At 38.2% G+C, this 16,241-nt stretch overlaps 1 protein-coding gene across 19 annotated transcripts in view; it reads left to right on the forward strand.

The window, feature by feature from the left end:
- The window catches only part of epb41l1.S (erythrocyte membrane protein band 4.1-like 1 S homeolog), a 113,655-nt gene that overhangs the window by 34,721 nt on the left and 62,693 nt on the right, over window positions 1-16,241 (forward strand). For all 19 annotated transcript variants that reach the window (XM_041567821.1, XM_041567814.1, XM_041567818.1 and 16 more), the window contains exon 3: window positions 10,022-10,216. In XM_041567821.1, the coding sequence (XP_041423755.1) occupies window positions 10,022-10,216 (195 nt within the window). The remainder of the gene's footprint in view (window positions 1-10,021; window positions 10,217-16,241) is intronic.

A 16,241-nucleotide genomic window follows, 5' to 3' on the forward strand; every position in this document is an offset into this window, starting at 1 on the left:
GAGTATTGTAAATACACCATTTGTCAGTGCCAGTTGGACTTTTAGGTGCCCAAAGGAGGGAGGCCTTAGTGAAAAGTGCAACTGGTCACACCAAGAGGCATATAAACTAAAGGGTAGACATTAAAATTTGGGATATGGGATATATTAAGTTTTACTGAATTAACTTCATATTGGCTAGCATTCACATTAGTGATGTGCAAGTAGACCAAGGGGGTTATTTTACTAAAACTTAAGTCTCCCTTTATTAAAAAAAAAAAATATTTGACCAAATACCAAAATTTGAATCCCCTTAATTTACGAAAAAATACTTCTCAAAAAAATCTGTGCAACAAACAGTAGTGACAAAATCGAGTAGCAATTTAAATCGTTCAACTGATGTTCCAAAAATTCGACATTTTTGCCGCCCCTGGCAACGGGGGGGGGGGGGGGGGGGGGCGCTGCCGCCTGTGGCGAGTGCCTCAACTCGCTTCATTGGCGGAGCACCCTGGACAGCACTGAGGTGAACCTTGGGGGTTTAAGGCAAGGAAAAAATGTACATTTAGCAGCTGAGAGTTAATGTTATTAACATACGAGAAAATATGTCAGAGGTTACCACTATAGATTTTGCAGACATAAATACTACATTGCCGGTATTTGTATTACAGACATTGGTATGTGTTTTACCGGCTAGGCTGGTAAAATACCAGCCGGGTGGCAACCCTATACAGGGTTGGAATTGATCATGCGTATGAGCAAATTCCTTGCAGATTATTTCAACTCAATATAAATGTAAAGTCACAGCAGTAAAAATCCTTGGCTTGTGTGGCTGGTCATTGATCAGTAGTAAGTGTCATATTTTCTTTATGATCAAGTTGTTTATCTGATAAACTAATTCGTAGGTTCATCACAGTATGTGTAAATTGTTTAGCATGTGGGCCAAACAACCAAGTGATACAGAAAATGACCATTAGGCTTGCCATCTTACTGAAATAACAACAATATTTGGGACATGGAATAATAAACCATCCAGAATGGTCATTTTCTGTTTCATCTGTCCCATTATGCCTACAATTAATGTAACTCTCATTAAATAGGATTATACTACATAAAAGAAAGAGATGCGGTGATAGTATTCATTTGGTCGGTGAATAATTAGTTGCTAGAAAAACATTTTAGGAACACTGAATGCCTAGGGCCTGCAACTCTTCTACAAAACCACTTTGTCAACCATGTTCTTCAGCAGATCCCACGTTACATATAAATGACTGTGGATGCACATGTACTGTATGTATGACACTAAGGGGCTGATTCACTAAGGGTCGAATATCGAGGGTTAATTAACCCTCGATATTCGACTAGGAATTGAAATCCTTCGACTTCAAATATCGAAGTCGAAGGATTTAGCGCAAATGCTACGGTCGTACTATCGAAGGATTATTCCTTCGATCGAACGATTAAATCCTTCGAATCGAACGATTCGAAGGATTTAAATCCAACGATCGAAGGAATATCCTTCGATCAAAAAAACTTAGGCAAGCCTATGGGGACCTTCCCCATAGGCTAACATTGACTTCGGTAGCTTTTATCTGCCGAACTAGGGGGGTCAAAGTTTTTTTTAAAGAGACAGTACTTCGACTATCGAATGGTCGAATAGTCGAACGATTTTTACTTCGAATACTTCTATTCGTAGTCGTAGTCGAAGGTCGAAGTAGCCCATTCGATGGTCGAAGTAGCCCAAAAAATACTTTGAAATTCGACGTTTTTTTACTTCGAATCCTTCACTCGAATTTAGTGAATCGGCCCCTAAGGGTAGGACTTCACGGACGATTTCCACGTGATCCGACGCAGGCGTCACGTCGGATGCGACAGAAATAAGCTAAGTAATGGAAATGTCGGATGAAGTTGAAGCGTTGATCCGACGAGACACGACTGTCGGATGCAGATGCTGCACGCTGCGTCTACATCCGACAATGCATTCACTTACCTTATTTCCGTTGCACCCGATTTGATGCCTACGCTTATGCGCAGTGCTCCAAAATCATCCGTGAAGTCCTACCCTTAAGTTTATTGATACTAAAACTTCGGATAGTACAGAAGTCACATTTCAGCATTTTACAAGGTTGTGAATTCCATGGATTTGATTTTCTTTCAGCCTTTGCTATGAAGTGTTTTATAGGAATTTACATGTCATTATGTTTTGTATATCCTGTTGTGATAACAACAGGGAAACAATGCTTTGATCCAGTTAACATTTCCTCTGATTGCAGCAAAGAAGTGTTTCGCATGATAAAGATGCCTTCGTTCTACTTGCTCAAGTAGATGAAATTACTTTTGAAATTAAATTACAAACACCTGCCTCAGAAATGTCACTAAATCAGAGCCCAAGTCTAGGAAGACTAATTAAATGTTTATTTGAAAAAAAGCAATTGCTGCTAAAGCCAAACACAGCACGTGCATTACGTCTTTCACAAGGCCCTCCAGCAGTTTTGAGAAGCTCTGTTGCTTTTCGTTTGCTTTTTATTTCTGTAGCCAAGAGAGAATTATATTGTAAACCAAGATCTTCCTTTTAGATGGGTTTCTTCTGTTCTATAAATGAGGCAGATTTTGTATTTCCTTTATGTATAACCTTAACTGTCAATTGAAATATGGAGAGTGCAAAACCCTGTTTTTAAAGGGGACCAGATAAAAGAAAGGTTATATGGGTCAGATCCACAGAGAAAGGAGAACTAAACCCTAAAAATGTAAATGGCTAGAAATACCAAAATGTGTACCTAGGCAGTAACCCATAGCAACCAAATAATGATTAGCTTTTTTCAATCAGCTGCAGGTTGACAACTAGAGCAGGCATCTGGTTGCCATGGGTTACTGCCTACTTACAAATTTGCCTTCACATGCTCGACTGCACATGCTCAGTGAGTTCTGGGCAGCTGGCTGGTAAAAATGTTGCTTGATGCCAATGTTATTAATAGGGTAAAAACACAAAAATATAAGAAGGACTGTATTTTTTTCCAGAAAAGGTGGCAACCCTAGTTGAGAAGCTAAGCTTAGGGGTTGTCACAAATTATTAAGCAGACACTGAGCTTTGCCGGTCATATAAACGGATGCTACAGGCTTATTATTATTAAATTCTGATGCTTATTGCGCTGATTTCTGAGCATCAGCCTTATACAGTATTGTGACATTTATATTATATACTGTAAAATGTACATCAGCCCTAATATCAGCTAACTGACAACAGTACAGAGCATGTGCAGTGAATCAGCAGAAAAGAAGATGGGGAGCTACTGGGGCATCTTTGGAGACACAGATCTTTACTGCTAAAGGGCTGGGGTTGCCTTGGGCTGGTACATAAGACCAAAACATTTCTGCCCTACTTCCTTAGTCAAGCTTTAGTTCTCCTTTGTCATACTGGGCCACAAGTCTAAAACTGATTGATTTTCCTAGTGGAAGGGAAGGGCATTGCCAGATTTTCTAGTGTGTGACCAGCTTGTGCCTTGCTTGGTTTGCAAGTTTAGTGCTGGCGGAGGATGTGATCCGAAAATATTATATACAGGCATTATCTGGAAACCCATTATCCAGAAAGCTCCGAATTACGGAAATGACATCTTCCATAGCTTTCATTTTATCCAAATAAGAATTATAAGAATGATTTCCTTTTTCTCTGTAATAATAAAACAGTCCCTTGTACTTGATCCCAAATAAGATACAATTAAACCTTATTGGAGGCAAAATAGCCTATTGGATTTATTTAATGTTTACATGGTTTTCTAGTAGACACGAGGTCCTGAGCATTCTGGATAACAGGTCCCATACCTGTACTGTATGTATGGTATCTATAAATTAGTTGCATGATTACACTTATGTTTGATCATCTGAAAGACTTATTTTTAAATCACTATATTACAACATTAATCAGTTGTTTCTTCTACAAACCAGATATGTATATTATATAGCTATTGGTTAGGATTCTTGGGCCTCCATATTCGTTACCGATTGCATTGTATTGCTTTAGATTTTTGCAATGGCAGTTTTATGGATTTTTTGTTACTGGCTTTAAATAGCTTTTCCAGAATACCTCTGTTTTGCCATTTAATTGCTCTTTAAAGCACATCACAAGCAGTTAAAGATTTCTTGTTAATTTCTTTTTTCAGGTTGCTTGAAGGTAATGATGTCTATATAATTGTTCACGGTACAGAACAAATGCAAATTCAGCTTTTTCCTAGTTTAGTAAAATCTTTGTGAGATGACTGTGGAGGCTGGATATGTGTGCGGAAGTGTTTTTTTCTGTATATACTATGAGGACGCAACCCATAAACCATATGGCCACAAAATATTTAAGCTTGCCAGCCCTGTCAAGGCAATCTCTTTGGTTGTGCTATTGCTTACCATTTACAACATGCCAAATTAAAATATGCAACTCGTTGTTTCTGTCTGCAAGAAATATAGCCTCCTGTGTAACAAAAGCTGTCCATGGATGCAGAGATGCAGTCATACGAAACAAAGATTTCAGATCATATGTGGACTGTCCAGACATTTTTAGTGCCATGGCGATTGGTCGTTTAGTCATTTAGACAGATTGAAGATTAGAAGATTTAGCTGACCATATCAATTTTACTACTATTTGTTGGACATAACTTTTGTACGATTGCTGTCTGTCAATTAATGGGCAGAATATTGTCTGATTTGTTGTTTTTCCTACTTATTTAATCTACATTGTTAGTAGTAGATCAGCAGATTGATTGTCGTGTAATGTTTATAATATGAACGTCTATGGCCAGCTTTAGAGGCAGACTAAATAACCTCAATTATTGACCTAATATTGATAGACACTACAGTGGTGCTTCAAAGTTATATTTTTATATGAATGTGACCTAAAACATGACGAAGAAAACCTGGTTAAACAAATAAAACAAAAATTATTATATTTGGTCATGTATTTATTGAAAAAAAAAGATCCAATAACATATCTGCGAGTGGGAAAAGTAAGTGAATCCATTCTCATATAATTTGAAGGTGAAATCAGAGGCAGGTGTTTAGGTGGGATGACAATTAGATGTGAGTAAGAGACCCTGTTTTAGTTAAGAACTGGGATCCAGCAAAGCCATCACACATACAACACATGTGTGGATGTGTTCCATGCCTCGAACAAAGGAAGTTCTTGAGGACCTCAGAAAAAGAGTTGCCCATAAAGCTGGAAAAGATTACAAGACCACCACTCAGACAGATTGTGTACAAATGGAGGAAATTCAAGACCGGTGTTACCCTACCAAGAAGTGGTCGACCATCAAAGATGCTTCAACTGCAAATCGTCTAATAGTCCGAGAGGTAAAAAAGGAACCCAGGGTAACTTCTAAGCAACTGAAGGCCTGTCTCACATTGGCAAATGTTGATGTTCATAAGTCCTCCATCAGGAGAACACTGAACAGCAATGGTGTGTATGGCAGGGTAGCAAAGAGAAAGCCCCTAAAAATATTGCTTATATATATATATATATATATATATATATATATATATATATATATATATATATATATATAAATATTGCTTAATATTGTCTACAGTTTGCTAAAGAGCATGTGGACAAACCAGAAGGATACTGGAAGAATGTTTTGTGGTCAGATTAAGCCAAAATAGAACTTTTTGGCTTAAATGAGGAGAGTTACATTTAGAGAGAAAAACACTGCATTCCGGCAAAATAACCTTATAACAACATGGTGGTGGTGTTTTGGTTTGGGCCTATTTTGCTGCATCTGAGCCTGGACAGCTTGCCATCTTTGATGAACAGTGAATACCAGAGAATCCGAAAGGAAAATGTCAAGACATCTGTCAGTGAAATGAATCTCAAGAGACAGTGGGTCATGCAGCAAGACAATGATCCTACCACAGAATAAAGTGAATGTTCTGGAATGGCCAAGTCAAATCCTGACCTTAATCCAATTGAAATGTTGTAGAATGAACTAAAGTGAGCAGTTCACGTGAGGAAACCCACCAGTATCCAAGAGCTCAAGCTGTTCTGTATAGAGGAATGGGCTAAAGATGTACTTATCAACAGTTACTGCAACATTTAGTTGAAGTTATTGCTGCACAAGTGGGTTACACCACACACTGAACGAAAGTAAGGGAATACTGATTCACTGACTTTTGCCACATACAGATTGGATAATTTTTTCATTAAATACATGACCAAATATAATAATTTGTGTTTCATTTATTTAACACTTGTTAAAAAGTGAATTAAAAGTGTCATATTGTATACAGTATACATGGAGTGGATACAGGTTGACATTAGAAAGACAAAGCTCCTATAACTGAATGCATCTTGATGTCTCGGCAGTTGAAAAAAAAGAGGGGCAGGTGGTTTACTTTTGGAATGCTTGCCCTAGTCAAATATAATTGTGTAGAAAGGCTGCAGTGCCTTTACTTTGTCAAAGGAGAACCAAACCCTTTTTATTAAATATCCCCTACCCCCCCACCATACATAGACCCCCCTCCCTGCTCCCCCAATCTAGGTGTTACCCTGGGTAAATGCCCTAACTCTTTACTTACCCCTCGTGGCAGATTCAGGGCATCAGAGTTCACAAGCACCATCTTCTTCTCTTCGGTAATCTTCGGGTAGAGAATGGCGTGTTGACGCATGCGCAGTTTGTGCAATCTGCCGGTCCTGAACAACTGCGCATGCGTTGAAAGCCACTGAAATTGCCGAAGTGCCAGAGGAAGACCCAAAGATTACCGAAGAGAAGAAGATGGCGCCTGTCAACTCTGCCCTGAATCTGCAACGAGGGGTAAGTGAAGAGTTAGGGGCATTTACCCAGGGTAACACCTAGGCTGGGGGGGGGGGAGAGGTAGGAGATTTTAATAAAAAGGGTTTGGTTCTCCTTTAAGAGGCAAATGCCTCTATCTTTGCAAACTAGTTGGAGTTATTTTGCTGCCTGGGGAGACAGTGGTTAATATTGAATGGGTAAGAACAATTTGTGTTCATGTGAAATTCATGCCCCTAAACACTATTTTGAATACCGAACCGAATCCTAATTTGCATATGCAAATAAGGGATTGGGAAGAGGAAAACATTTTTTTACTTCCTTGTTTTGTGACAAAAAGACACACAATTTTCCTCCTAAATTAATCCGAATCCTGCTGAAAAAGGCCGAATCCCTAACCGAATCCTGGATTTGGCGCATCCCTACCCTAAACATACACAGTTTGCTTCCCAGCACCTAAACATATACCGTTTGTTCCCCTCCTAACACCCTCTAGCCCCTCACAACCCCCACTGCTATCGCCACACACAGATATATTTTACCTACTACTGTATTTTGGAGCACCTATTGTATGAGAAGATATAACTCCTGCTTATCAGAGTGATCTCTTTCCACACAGAGTGTACACCATGATAAAGGATTCATCTGAGTATGGGGGAATGGAGTGGAGGTTTCAGCAATTCAGTAATTGCTTTCAAGGCAGTTGTCTATTCTGTCTGTCTCCCTGTGTCTCCCATCTAATATAGGAAAGCTGCATCTAGTTCTCCATGCCATCTCTTCTAAAGATACCTTCCGATATGTGGGGGAAGGTCCTAAATCCTACCTCTTCTCATAACTATATCACATAACTTGTGTCCTTCACCTCACATTGTCAACTCCCTTCTTCTACACCCCATCATCTCTCCCACCCCATTATACATGTGGTCTCATTGTCCAAGCCATTTCGCCTCTGCTGCCTATTTTCTATACTTTTTTTTTATTCAACTTTACCTTTTTTGCTTCAATTTCTTTAGATCTCAGTCTCTATTACTGTCAACTACATTACTGGGTCCCTTGTCTCTTTCTCATTCTTCACCATTTGTTAAAAGCTTCTTAAGCAGTGTAATTGCAGTGATTTTGCCACAAGAACAAATTTACCTCACCCTTTATTATAATAGAAAGTACTTGCAAAGCATAAAGCGTTCACACAAATTCATTACTGTTGGTTTACACTAGACATTGTGCAAAATTATTTAGACAGAATTCGTGTTCACTGTGTCCTTGGTTCAGATGGAAGACACTCAAGAATCTTTTAGAATATTATAATATTCTCAGTCTCACTCTTGGTTTATGCTGGAAAGCAAATGTAATTCTTTAATGAATGGCAGACACATTTTGCTAACTATAGACCTGTTTTGTTAGCTTGTGAACTGCTGTTAAACCATTCTTAAGGTTCGGGATACTTGGTTTTTTTGAAGTTGAAAAGCTGTGTTGCTGTGGATGTGGCATTATGCGAAGATTTTTGATACCTTAAATAACTGCATAATCTAAAGTCTATGGGTCTTGGGAATGGTGCACATACCTGAAAAGAATGGACTATAAGGTATAAAGTGCTGAGAGAGATGAACAAAGGTATTGTCAAGTTGCATTGGTGCAACTGAAGTCTTTATGTTGGGGCCTCCTTTATTCATTTCGAAATAATTAAATTGATATCTGTTTGGCCATTACTCAAAAGGTTAGTAAGGGCAATGAAAATGGAGTTTCTGAGGGAGTTATTGGAGATTTTGCTGAAGGTAAGGCAACGTTAATCTGTAGCAGAGCCAGCAAAATAATGCCTTGTACATATAGAACATTTAGGTGTTTATTTAGTGTAGCCTTGAATGGGGCAATACAATTGTACCTATTTATAAAGCAGGACCACCGAGTGGTAACTAAGCTAATAAAGCTCTTGGAAGATTTCTTAGCGGATCTAAACACTAATTTAGCACACTTTCTTTCAAATTTTCTAGACTAAATGTGGCCATCCTTTAGACCGATTCGGCAGCTTATCTGCCCATGTGTGGGGGGCTCCCGACGGGTCCAACCGATCGATATCAGGCCAAAAATCGGGCAGATATCGATTGGTCAAGTTTGATTTTTTTTACGATCCAGGACCGCATCGGCTAGTTGATGCGGTCCTGCAACCCATCTGAGCCAATTCGTAGTATCATAATCCGATCGTTCAACCCCAGGGCACAGCCGTTAGTGGGCATATCGGGTCAAGATCCGCTCGTTTGTCAACCTTGCCAAACGAGCGGATCTTATAGTGTATGGCCACCTTAAGGGTTCCAGCATACTTCAGCGTATTAGTAAGGGTTCAAGCATACCAGTATGTGTAGTCGAGCAACATCAGGGTTGTATATAAAACATTATTGCTTGACAAAACCTCTTTAGTTCTCTAGTAACATAGTAAATTAGGTTGAAAAAACCTAATGAATTCAAGAAAAATGCACCTGATCTGTGTAAATTTCGCTCCATGTTTTTTATTTCTGCAAGTGGAACTGGAGTCTCTTTGATTGTATCTGTAGTTAAATTTGGGTAACAATGTGGGGCATTTTAGAGAGATTTTTTAGAGCATCCTTTGAGACTAAAAGAAGGCAGTGTTGTCTGTAGCTGCAGTGCTAAGAGTAAAACTGTGGAATTGTGCTTCCTCAAGATGCTGTATTAAAGAAGTTCATTTCATTGAGGGGATGGAACCCTTCTTGCCATTTCAGAATCAGGAAGGGTTTTTTATTTAGTATTTTGACAGCGTTCCACTCCAGCCCCCACCTTGCATATAATATTGCTATTCTTCTTTCAGAAGCCAGTAGGACTGTGGGCAATCCTGTCCACTTATGCAGGAACGATTCTACTAGGGAGAGGAGGCATGTCATTATTTATTAATTTATTTTTCTCCACCCACCAGTTTTTTTGGGGGGGTGGGGGAAACACTCCTATGAGTAAAATTGTAGCATTCTAAAATCGTTTCCTCTTTTTCCACAGAAGGGTGGCAAAATGACATTATTACAAAAACATTTGCCTTTGTGTGTGTGTGTGAAGTAGTTCACAGGGCATCAGACTTTGTGTAGCTTAAGGATTCCTTATTTTAAATAGTAGCCCTCCAAATTTTGAACACACATTCCCTCAGCTGAAAGATTTACATTGCCTTGTAATCCTTAATCTTTAAGTGGTTTAAATATGAACGAAGTCAAGATACATGAATATTTATTTCCAGGATACCTGAACAGCACCAAGTTAATATATCTCTTTGCTTTATGACTCTGCAGAACGCAGACAAAGACTGGGATAAAGAGGCTGCAACAAAACCACTAAAGTATCAACAACTTGAAGACGACAAAGTATCTCAAAAATCCGGATCCAGCAAAGTTTCCAAGTCGCCTCTGAAAGCTGCGAAGGTGTCGAAAAACATGCAGGCTAAAGTCAAGGTTCTTGATGGGTCAGAGTACACCTGTGAGGTAGAGGTAAGATACGTACACATATAGTCCAGAAGCAATGTCTGCACCCTGCATTAACACATACTGTGTGTTACAGTATAGACAGTAAATACATTAAGGGTTTGTGGTTTTGCCTCATGCTCTAAAAACATAACTAAAGCAGAACAGATGAAGTTACCATATTATGTGATTTTAAAATAAAAAAAAGCACAAAAACAAAAAAAACATGTGAATGATGTTGATGATATTGTTTGGTAATGATACTCCTCCTATCACAGAATCCGTTTTGGCCTGGTAGATGTAATAGCAAACGGAGGGTCACAATTTTTGAAAGTTTAACCAGAACATTAAGCTCTGCGGAGCCAGAATTGGCCAGAACTTCATTACAAAGGTGTATTACTGACTTTCATAGCTCCATCTGCCTGGAATGTAATATGTTGGCTTTATTTAAATAAAGCATAATCGTTTGCCACAAAGGGTCAACAAATGTAGATGATATTGTTCCTGAGTGGGAAAGAATTGTACAGTATAACAGCTATAAAAATATGTTCATTCTTTTTTGTAATACAAGTTATTTGAAATCTAAGAGCTGAATCCACCCCCATACCCCTTCCCATAACCTGGTGGATCATGCATTGCCCATCCTTGACCTTCCCATTCTGCTGAACTTGTTACATGTGTATTAAATATACAGTAGGTTCTGGCACCAAAATTCCACTGTGTAAATTTAAAAAAAGGGGATGGTATAATACATTTTTGTGCAAATCTCTGTGTAACATGTATCAATAAAACAATTTACTGTCGTTTTTCAGCTGATTTATGTTACTGCTCTTCTGTTCAGTCAGGGTTATTTTGTATCTCAGTAACAACCATACAGATAATGCTTTGCACTGTGTCACCGCTGTGCACTGTACTTCCAGAAACATGTGCCGGCTTTAACTTTTCTAATTGTGATATTGTGCCACATGTTAGAGATGTTATGTAACGTGCCATTCCATGCATTAGGAACTACACTAATGCTTCTGATCTCAAATGCCCCAAAATAGCTCTGCCTAATCTAAAAATAAATAATACTGGGGTTGCTAAACCTTTGAAAGAAGATTATTGATCTAGTGCAGGGCTGAGAATAAAAGTCAAGATGGAACTTTAGTTTTTCTCTTCAGATAAAATGAATCGAGCATCCAGTTTGATTTGCTTGAACGCTCTACTGTAATTTAGTGTTTTTGTTTATAATTCACAGCGATTTAAACATGAGCTCAGTCTAAACATACATTTTGCCTATTGTTTTAATTAAGAAGCATCTGTTTTTTTTTTTATTTCTGGCACTAAACAAGAATATGAACCCAGTTTCACTATCCAGCCACTTCCTGTCATGCAAAGCAATAGAGCATCAGATAAACCTAATTAAGGGTTCATTGAGAAGCCTCTGCTCAAAGGCTGCTGCTTAGGGTCAGGCCACATGAGTAGATTCGGGGAGATTAGTCGCCCCATCGAAAAATCTCCTCTTTACGGGGTCGACCATCTCCCCGAACTGTCTGCCCTCCCCCAGCTAAAATGAAAATTGAGAAGGCACACGCGGCGCTTTGTTTTCCGAAGTTGTCCGAAGTTTCCTCGTGAGGCAACAGGGGGAAGGCAGTTGTGGGAGATTTGTTGATGGGGCAACTAATCTCCCCGAATCTCCTCGAGTGGCCAGACTCTTAAGCTCCCCATAGACGCGACGATTCTTCTTGCCGAATGACCGATTTTAGGGAAGCCCGACCAATCCTTCGAAATTATCGTGCGGTTAGTGGGATTCGAACGATCGTACATCTTACGATTTTTCGGCCGACATCTGTCAGGAAATTGATCGGCCAGGTCAAAAAATCTTTGTCGGTCCCAGTGCAATCTATCTATGTTTGCAGGGCCAAGCAGTCAGCTCCCCTTTGTTTTCCTGGCAAATTGGTCTTTTTATTTGATGGTAAATTCGTACGATCGTTCTGAGAATATCGTGGTCTCACGATCAGGATCTGATCTTTTAAAAATCTCAACATCTATGGCCAGCTTTAGAGAAAGGGAGAAGTTTGCTTGTTTAAAGGTAGATAAAGAGTTCAAAAGGAAACGGTTATATGCCGCGCTATCCGAAAAAGTGAAACAACGCTGCCTATATAAAATTTAGTTCGGATAAGTAAAACTACATCCTCTATATGTTTAATTAATTAAATCAGCAAACAAGTTTAGCCATGGCTCACCCAATAAGCAGCTTGACCTGGGTGTATAAATCCCAGGTCTGTCTCCTTCGGGCACAATTTACACGGCAAATTGAAATATTTGTGATTCTCACTCAACGGTATCAAATGGTGGCTCGAGTACAGCGCCCCGAATCCATAGCTTGGGGTGAAGATGCAGACAACTGAAGAAATGAGCGTGCTCTCCTGATGCACACTGATGTGAATATAACTCGATTTTGTTCAATAATTTAAAACAACTTCGTACTAACGTGTTTCATATCTAGAGATACGTAATCATGTAACAAACAAACGGTTACACGTATTTAATCGTCTACCAAAGGATGTGACGTTGTTTTGTTCAAAATTTAACCCCACAATTACAAAATATCGTATGGAATAATTCCAGGGTAAAAATGTACAAATTTTGAATAAGACTCAACCCCACGTCACATTTTGTTTGGTAGACGTTGAAATACTTGAAACCGTTTGTTTGTTAATAAGCCTCTGATTACATATCTATATATTACATTTTGCTAGCAAACCAAACATATAGGGGCAGATTTATCAAGGGTCGAATTTCGAAGTTGAAAATACTTTGAAATTTGACCATCAAATTGAATTACTTTGATTTGGAATATCGAAGTCAAAGTTTTTATTCATCGAATTTGGCCATTTGTGGTCAAAGTAAAATTGTTCTATCGAACGATTAAATCCTTCGAATTGAGCGATTCGAAGGATTTCAGCGATCGATCGAACGATTTTTCTTCGACTTAGAAAACTGCTCTAGAAGGTCCCCATAGGCTAACATAGCACTTCGGCAGTTTTAATTTGGCGAAGTATTGAAGTCGAAGTTTTTTTAAAGAGACAGTACTTCGATTATCGAATGGTCGAATATTCGAACGATTTTAATTCGAATCAAAGTCGTAGTATCCTATTCCATTTTTTTACTTCGAAAATTCCCTCGAATTCACTTCGACCCTTGATAAATCTGCCCCATAGTATACGAAATCAAATGGACATGATCACATATACAAATAATAGCTCTCTTGCTCATTAAATAAAGTGAATTTTTCAAACACAGCATTCCTTCTCGATTCTCGATTCCTTCTGTCTTCTAAAAATTGTTTAAACATTAAATAAACCAAATAGGATTGTTATGCCTCCAATAAGGATTAGTTAAACTTTAATTAGGAAAAAGTACAAGGTACTGTTTTTTTATTATAGTGATAAAGGAAATCACTCTTAAATGATGATTGCCCTGCAATTTACCTTTTAATTGATATGTTTTCTAACATATTTCCAGCTATATTAAAGGCTTCTAAGATGACACAGGGCAAAGCATGGGGGGGGGGGAATCAAGGTAACTTGATCTTAAAGTGCATAACACACCCACATATATTGTGTTAACATTATATCTTTTTTTGTTTTCTATATTTTAAAATAAAATAAAACATCATAATATGTCTTTCATAAGAATGTCAACCAACTTGATGGTGGCAGCTTCTCCTAACCTTGAACACTGCTGCAACTACATTTGCCCTCCCATTGCAAGATATGAGTCTAAGTCCTTATGATGACAATCTTGTAGATGGTGTAATGGGCAGCAGTTACCTACACCCTCCTTTATTTGTGGTAGCCTAGAACACACTGAGCATGTGTGAGCGCTGGCAAGATTGCACTACCACAGTATTAGAAGTTAAGTTAACTTTTAGCCACTTTTCAAATGGCCTTAATTTTTTCTTTATCGTTTTTGGATTACAGGTATGGTATTGATTATAGAGAAACCTGTTATTCAGAAAGCTCCAAATTATGGAAAGGCCATCTCCCATAGACACCATTTTAATAAAACAGTACCTTGTATTTAATCCATATTAAGAAACATTTAATCCTTATTGGAAGCAAAATCAGCCTATTGGGTTTATTAAATGTTTACAGGGTTTTCCAGTAGACTTTAGGTATGATCCAAATTACTGAATGATCCTTTATCTGGAAAACCCAAGGTCCAAAACATTCTGGATGACAGTCCCATACCTGTATTTGCTGCCTTCTTTGGACTGTCTCCAGCTTTCAAATGGGGTTCACTGACCCATCTAAAAAAAGCAAATTCTCGGTGAAGCTACAAATGTATTGTTATTGCTTTTTATTACTCATCTTTCTATTCAGTCTCCAATTCATATTTCAGTCTCTTATTAAAATCAATGCATTGATTCTAGGGTAATCTGAACCCAAATTGGAGGGTTGCTAAATAAATTTTAAAAAAACATAATAGCTCAAACATTACAAATAATAAAAACAATTGCATATTGTAGAATTTTCTGTATCCATTGTAAAATTGCACTTCTAATTTTCCTCTTTTCTTATTCCACTTTCTTTTTCTTTTTATTTTTTTACAAGCTTCCCCACCTTTTTTATTTCTTTATCACTCCCCATTTCTCCCTAATGGTTCTATTGTACCTTTAATACCCCTGCTTCTGTTACTTTTTCATTACTTTCTTTTGTATGTGAAGTACACAGACATCCATGGGATCTTGGGAGCTTGCTTTTAGTCCCCTGTCCTTTACATTTGTTCCCTGGAATTATATTTATTGAATCACAATGTTCTTCCTCATTCTCTTTCTTTTATTATAGCTATTTATCATTCTGCTGGTTGTTTTCTCAATTTGGGTCACAGCTTGTATTTCTCTGCATTGTTTTCTGTTTCATATTCTGGTCATCTTACACTGCTCCTAGTAGTGGTGCATTGCAGGTTTTACTTGGGATGGAGCTTTTGCCACTGCCAGTTTCGCTGCTAGGGACACAACAACAAATAATGTCAGCTGCCTACAAGGGCCACAGTTTTATGTGAAAAATGTTTCTACCATGTTATAAAGAAAGAACACACAGTTTGTGCTTATGAGAAAAAAAGTCAATTTGGATTCAATATCATTTTGCTACATGATGTGAAACATGTATACATTGCATAGAGCAGGGGTCCCCAACAATTTTTTATCCTGTGAGCCACATTCAAATGTAATATTTGGGGAGCAACATACATGAAAAATGTCTCTGGGGGTGCCAAATAAGTGTACATGGTAGCCCTATGTGGGCTGGCAGTTTACAGGAGGCTCTGTTTGTCAGTACTCCTGGTTTAAACACAACCAAAACTTGCCCCCAAGCCTGGAATTCAAATAGAAGCACTTGCTTTGTGGCCAAGAGCAACACCCAAGGGGGTTGGTGAGCAACCAAGAATGCACGGGACCTTAGGTTTTCTGGATAAGGGATCATTCTGTAATTTGGATCACCATACCTTAAGTCAACTAATATTAATATGATTGTTTAATCTTTTTTGGAGGCAAATAAATCTGAGTTTGGATCAGATACAAGATACTGTTTTATTATTACAGAGAAAAATAATGGCTTTCTGGATAACAAGTTTCCTGATAACAGATCCTATACTTATATTGTTAATTTGTTTATACTGTGCCTTTAGACACAATCATTTCAGAAGCACCCTTGCCTCATCACAGTTTGAGTTTATATTGCATATAATGCATTTTTTTGTGTTTGTCAATCTCTGTCCAGGAAAAGGCATTTTATATGATACAGCCTCGTGTTGTGTACAATTCAAGGAACACTGTAAAGGTGAATTAAAGTAATATTAGCTTCATTTATTTAGTCTCTTGCTAGGCAAAAGTAAACTCTAATGCTGGTATCACTTTAATACCATTTGCAGTCTTATTTTTCAGCACAACAGTTGTTTCTGGGCTAAAAATAAAATGAAATATTTGGTCTGCTGAGATAGCGGAAGTAATGAGGGAGATGGGTGAAGCTGTACATACTGTATCACACTTTAGGGCTACCTTCAG

Source organism: Xenopus laevis, chromosome 6S, assembly GCF_017654675.1.
Source record: "Xenopus laevis strain J_2021 chromosome 6S, Xenopus_laevis_v10.1, whole genome shotgun sequence".
In the NCBI taxonomy this organism is placed as follows: domain Eukaryota; kingdom Metazoa; phylum Chordata; class Amphibia; order Anura; family Pipidae; genus Xenopus; species Xenopus laevis.